This window comes from Protomyctophum bolini (assembly GCF_963924005.1).
Source record: "Protomyctophum bolini genome assembly, chromosome: 11".
Lineage (NCBI taxonomy): Eukaryota > Metazoa > Chordata > Actinopteri > Myctophiformes > Myctophidae > Protomyctophum > Protomyctophum bolini.
The window spans coordinates 26728746-26735117 of NC_137872.1; the positions used below are offsets into that span (position 1 = coordinate 26728746).

The 6372-nt window shown below is 44.5% G+C and overlaps 1 protein-coding gene across 1 annotated transcript; it reads left to right on the forward strand.

Annotated features, from left to right (window-relative positions):
* Positions 1-1425: 1425 nt before the first annotated feature.
* Positions 1426-6123, forward strand: sox9a (SRY-box transcription factor 9a). Its single transcript, XM_080776598.1, has 3 exons — positions 1426-2299; positions 2887-3134; positions 3537-6123. The coding sequence occupies exons 1-3, from the start codon at positions 1827-1829 to the stop codon at positions 4295-4297; spliced, it is 1482 nt and encodes a 493-aa protein (XP_080632724.1). The 5' UTR covers positions 1426-1826; the 3' UTR covers positions 4298-6123.
* The last annotated feature ends 249 nt before the right edge of the window (positions 6124-6372 follow it).

Sequence of the window (6372 nt, forward strand, 5' to 3'; positions counted from 1 at the left end):
ATCATTATTCTACTTAATATTTGGATTATTGGCCTATTATAGGCCTAATTATTTCAGTAGCTATTATTAGCAGCAGCAAATCTGTGCTGATATAGGCTATTCTTTTTCCACATGAATAATCAATCTAAATAAATCAGACTGTCTCATTGTCAGACCCAAAATGTCAGAGAGGGGGAAGAAATAAATAGTTCAATTAATTAACAATATTTATTTAGGCTATGTTATACACATCATCTGTTTTCTGTGTATCATATAATTTGATTACTTTTATCATTGAGAAATAAATGAATGTTGTTTTTCCTATCAATTTAACCTACTGTAGGCCTATTCATTTAGATTTATGCAAAATAAAGCCTCACTCAAATAAGACAATTTTTTTGACTGTCACGATAGAAGCCTATATACCTACAACTTATATCTTGTATGTTTACAAATCAGAAAGCTACGTCTAACGTTAAATAACCAACTACAGCTACAGCTATGATTATTGCACTCAATATACATCAGCAAGCAAGGGAGATGCTGGACTGCTGTCGCCCCCTATTGGTCAGTGTTTACCCCCGTGCAGAGCTGCAGTGACTGAAGCCTGTGTAGTAGTGTACTGTGAATAAAGTGCATAACTCCAGTCAGACGCTGGACAGTCTACTCAAAGAAAACCCAAGTAGAAACTTTTAGAACAAACAATGTCAATATTTACAGAGAAACCTAGAGATAAATCTATTTATCTGGAAATAGCTGTTTTAAAAAAAAGTGTGACAGACTCAGTTAAAGGCATACAAGCATTTTCAAATGTGCCAGAAATTAAGAATTTAGATGGGGCTATCTTAGTATCTTGTGCATTGTGTTATTAATAAGGCATATGAATAACCTGTAGAAATGTATGTAATGATCATGTAAATACTATTTAGGTAGGCCTATACATTTCATTGTAACCTTCAAAGTTTTGAGGACCCATGTACTAAACAGTGCTGTAATTAACCTATAGGCTACAGACTACAGTAGGCTACATCTTGTATAGGAGTAGTTCGAATAGGAATAGATGCTGCTGATGTTAATGTCATGAAAGTGCAATGGAATGTTGTTTTATTCATTATTCGAACAATTATTTAATCATATTACGCCTGACTTCGAGGCTATAGTATTATTAATTAATTATTATATAGCTTTAAAGATAGACTATTATGAAACTTGGTAGGCTATAATTGAATCTAAATGTGAATTATACCACAGATGAATGGGGGGGGGAAGAAAAACTACATTTTCTCATTGGAAATAAGTTTTCAGTGTTGTTGACTGACTGCGCAGAGCAGAGCGCAACAGAGTCCTATTTCGTCTCCGCCCTCGTTTTCCTTTCAGCCAATCTGCGCGTCGAGCGACACTGATAAATCCAGCGTCAGTGTGCGCCGTCTCCACATCTCACAGCGAGCCTCAGACCTCATAGATGCTTCCACTAAAACTTTACTTTACACACTTTTTCTCCAGTGAAAGCAGTTCATTTGTGCGTCCAGCGCATGCAGTTTGCATTTTACCTCTTGGTGTAAAAACACAACAACAACAGCTACCGTGATTTGAACAAACTTGAAGGGACTTAAAATTATTTTTTTGATATACATTTTTCTGCTTTTCTAAGCAGTGAAGTTCGCCTACAGGTCCGAGCTGTGCGCCTTGCGGGCTGTCGTTCTACAGTCTTTTTGGCAAAGCAGCAGCACTTTGGGATTTAGAGAAGAAAATAAAAGGACTTTTCCTCATCATCATCATCATCACCATCATCATCAGAAGCTAACGTTTCATTTCGCAAGAAGCTTGTCGTTTGTAATCCGTTTCGCATGAATCTCCTCGACCCTTACCTGAAGATGACAGACGAACAGGACAAGTGTCACTCCTCCGACGCGCCGAGCCCCACCATGTCCGACGAGGACTCCACCGGCGGCTCGCCGTGCCCGTCCGGCTCCGGCTCGGACACGGAGAACACGCGGCCGTGCTCCGACAACCACCTCCTGGGACTGGGCCTGCACCACGGCCAGGAACCGATGCTCACCGACGTGTACAAGAAGGAGGGCGAGGAGGACAAGTTCCCCGTGTGCATCCGCGACGCCGTGTCGCAGGTGCTGAAGGGCTACGACTGGACGCTGGTGCCCATGCCCGTGCGCGTCAACGGATCCAGCAAGAGCAAGCCGCACGTCAAGAGACCCATGAACGCCTTCATGGTGTGGGCGCAGGCGGCCAGGAGGAAGCTGGCCGACCAGTACCCTCATCTGCACAACGCCGAGCTCAGCAAGACCCTGGGCAAGCTGTGGAGGTACGACACGTTTTTTTCCTCCTTCACATGCACTTTTCTTTCTGCTGCAAATACTTTTTTGTGATGCGCGCGCCTTGCGCTGTCAAAGAATCCGTGTTCATTTAGTGTGCAAAATGGAACCAACATGGTTCGATGTGTGCATTCTAAGAGTTACAAATGTGTTGTCGCCTATGTTAATGATTTAATTACTATCTCGGGGTTAAATTAACGGAGGATTTTACTGTGCGCGGTGCTTCAGTTCCGCAATGCACATTTCACAATGTTGCTTCCATAGAGACTGCCTAAATACTTTCCTATAAGTCAAATCTATTTTAGCAATTCAAATGTATTGTTGTCATTATTATTTGACCGTATTTTCAATTATTAAATGTAGACAGTAGACTACAAACTATAGCCTAATTGTTGAGCGCTATGATAAACTCGAATAGGTCTACGCATACTACGTAGTAAGACTGCTGATCATGTGCAACGATTTGATTAATTGCACCATCTGTTGCAACGATTAAGCAGATTGCTTGTTGTGTATCTATGCATTCTGCTTTTTGTGTATCTCTATGCATTCTTATGTTGTTGTTGCTGTTCTCCAGACTGCTCAATGAAGGAGAGAAGCGCCCGTTCGTGGAGGAAGCCGAGCGGCTGAGGGTGCAGCACAAGAAAGACCACCCCGACTACAAGTACCAGCCCAGGCGGAGGAAGTCCGTCAAGAACGGCCAGAGCGAGCCTGAGGACGGCGAGCAGACTCACATCTCTCCCGGTGCCATCTTCAAGGCTCTGCAGCAGGCCGACTCACCGGCGTCAAGCATGGGTGAAGTGCACTCCCCTGGCGAGCATTCAGGTAAAAACAAGGCTGAGCCAATTTAGCATTTGTTTGTTTTGAGGAGCTGTTAGTTTGAGGAGTATAGCTTTTGACAGGGTATTTAAAAATTATATATTGTCACACTTGGGAAAGTCATATTGATAGCCTATATTAGAGCCTTTGGGGGGAGGGTGGTGGTGAGGGGGGGGGGGGGGGGGGACATTGGACAGACACCTGTTAATGATTAGCAGGCTTTTACAAGTGAGCACACAAATGTGACACCTGGCCCCATGCAGCCACAACTCTCTTTGTCTTGAAAAGTCAACAAGCGAGAATAAAATGCCACCAGGACAACACCGGGACAATCTTTATTAACACACTGTTTGTGTTCACAACAGCTCCGATGATAACCCCTTGTCTTTTCCTTCCTAAATCAAACAGGTCAGTCCCAGGGCCCGCCCACACCTCCCACCACCCCCAAGACAGACCTGCCCAAGGGCAAGGTGGACCTGAAGCGCGAGGGCCGCCCCATGCAGGAGGGCATCGACTTCGGTGCTGTGGACATCAACGAGCTGAGCAGCGACGTCATCTCCAACATCGAGAGCTTCGACGTGGACGAGTTCGACCAGTACCTGCCGCCGCACAGCCACGTGGGCCTGGCCGGCGCGGCCCAACCCGGCGGCTACACGGGCAGCTATGGCATCAGCAGCTCCTCGGTGGCGGTTGGCCAGGGGGGGGGCAACAACGCCCAGGGGCCCCACGCCGCCTGGATGTCCAAGCAGCAGCAGCAGCAGCAGCACTCGCTGACCGCCCTTGGCGCGGCGGCGGAGCAGAGCGGCCAGCGGACCACGCAGATCAAGACAGAGCAGCTGAGCCCGAGTCACTACAGCGAGCAGCAGGGCTCCCCGCAGCACGCCGCCTACGGCTCCTTCAACCTGCAGCACTACAGTGCCGCGTCCTACCCCTCCATCACCCGCGCACAGTATGACTATTCAGAGCAGGCGGGCGCCAACTCCTACTACAGCCACGCCACCTCCAACCAGGGCTCCGGCCTCTACTCCACCTTCAGCTACATGAGCCCCAGCCAGAGGCCCATGTACACCCCCATCGCCGACACCACCGGCGTGCCCTCCGTCCCCCAGACCCACAGTCCGCAGCACTGGGAGCAGCAGCCCGTCTACACGCAGCTCTCCAGGCCTTAGAGGGGAGAGGGAGGCGAGGCCCCAAAACGCCATTTTGACTGTACACAGCCCATCTCGCACGCATTGACTTTACTCTCTCTGTCACTCTCTTTCTCTCTCCGCCCCTTGGCGACCTTTCTGGGTCGTTGCCAACAGAAAAACATGACCAGGACTTTTTTTATTTCCTTTTCTCCTTTTTTTTATATATATATATATATATAGTACTGAAAATATATCTGGAATGGCTCACGACAGTGCCTTTTGTATTGCGAGTTTTGTGATTATATTTTTCTAGATATAACATAAAGAAAATTTGGAAATCCTCTGTGAGGACATATCGGTTATAAATATTTTAGTATGTACTGTGTATGTGTTCTGGTCAGCCTTATTATTGTCATCTTGGTCGTCATTGTCATCAAGGTTTCGGGGGGTTACTACACGTGGAAGGAGGTGACGACCCCTCCCACTGGCCTTACTTCTCATAGATGTATTTTTGTACAGGAAGTAGCAGGGGAGGGTCCCTTATTACTTAACACTGCCGACTTATAATAGCCAACATTCTGCTTTGAAAATCTCTGTACTGTACATATGTTATTATTGTTATAATATCCTGTGAGAGATATAAGAATTGAGCGGTGTGCCTGGTGTGAAATAGACGTTGATTATTGGCCAATGATATATGACAGTGTCATCCGTGAATTAGGCAAATATTATATATTTCTTGTTTTTTTGTCTGTCGCTTTGGCTCAAGTTTATTTTGTTTGGAAGTGCTATAGCTAATTAAAGCGCCATGTATTTCTACCAGGGGGCCTTAACGCCTGATCTATACTTTATATGCTTAGTTGCGACGTGGGGATGTCTGTGCAAAGAAAACAAACCGATCTACAAGCTGAGCTTGTAGATCGGCTGTTTTCTGTGCACCGACATCCACGCGTCGCAACTAAGTATAACTCAGGCTTGTTTTTTTGTAGTGTGTTGCTGGATGTAACCGAGCAGTGCTTGTTTCTCACCTGGCTAACTGCCTTGATACCATTGGTGCCTGTGGAGCCATAGAAGAGAGGCTCTGACCCCCGAACCCCCCCCCCCCCCCCCACTCCTCCACCAGCCACGACTTCTGACTTCCTGATTCGGGGGCTGCAGGAAGTGCCAATCCTCCCCAGTCGTCGTCCCCTCCCCCAGCAGGTCTCAGCTGAGCCTGAGAGAGAAAAAAACTCTTGTCATATTTCTACACAAGCCCCCCCCCCCCCCCCCTTCCATTTCCTAACTTTTGTTTTTGTTCTTTTCTTAATTTATTCTCTAGCATTAATTTTATTTGAAAATAACTATTTGCAATTATCTTTTGTTTTGTTTTGTTTTGTTATTATACCGCAGCAACTAATTAAGATGAAAAAAGGACATTTTTCATGGCAGAACAGTTTGCTGTTTATATGTGGTACAAATTTTGTTTATTTATCGTTTGTAAATGTTTCCGTTTTTAAATGTTTTCTCTCTCTACGTGATCTAGTTGTGTACAGATTACTTATAATTATGATAAACCCAATCTTTAAAAACCTTTTCCTTTAGAAAACAACAACAAACTGGAAGTTTTCAAATGTCTTTGTTCTCATTCTAACAAATGAATTAATGGCAATCTAAGCTATGACTGTGTTGTAAGAGAATTTTCTAGAATCACCAGCATACTTTTTTTGTTTTGGAAAAAAAGTTGTGTTCCTTATTTTGTATTCTGTATCGTTAGTTCTCATGTCGACATCTTTTTAATGCAGTTTCCCTAGGTAAACATGCCATTGTCTTAAAAGCTTATCTTTTGTATTATATTGTTTGCAATAAAAAGAAAATATTGAAAATAATATTGCTTTTCAAATGTGTGACTTTTCTCATAATTCTAAGCAAGGTCTGAATGATTTCATCAGCATAACCACGTGGTCCTCTACTATATACTTTGTCGTGTCACAAAGTGAGAATAGCCAATCTACAAGCTCACACCACAATGCATAGTGACATGTTGTGTGCTTGTAGATCTATCAAGACCAGCTTGTAAATATCAATCATTTTTAACATAAAAAAGGACATCTAGGGTTAATGTGGTTAAGAGCAGT

Bases quoted from the DNA above. Each gene is read 5' to 3' on its own strand.
- sox9a (XM_080776598.1), top strand. From the start codon at position 1,827: ATGAATCTCCTCGACCCTTACCTGAAGATGACAGACGAACAGGACAAG. The intron at 2,300-2,886 runs GTACGACACGTT...GCTGTTCTCCAG, and splicing joins ACCCTGGGCAAGCTGTGGAG to ACTGCTCAATGAAGGAGAGA. The intron at 3,135-3,536 runs GTAAAAACAAGG...TAAATCAAACAG, and splicing joins CTCCCCTGGCGAGCATTCAG to GTCAGTCCCAGGGCCCGCCC.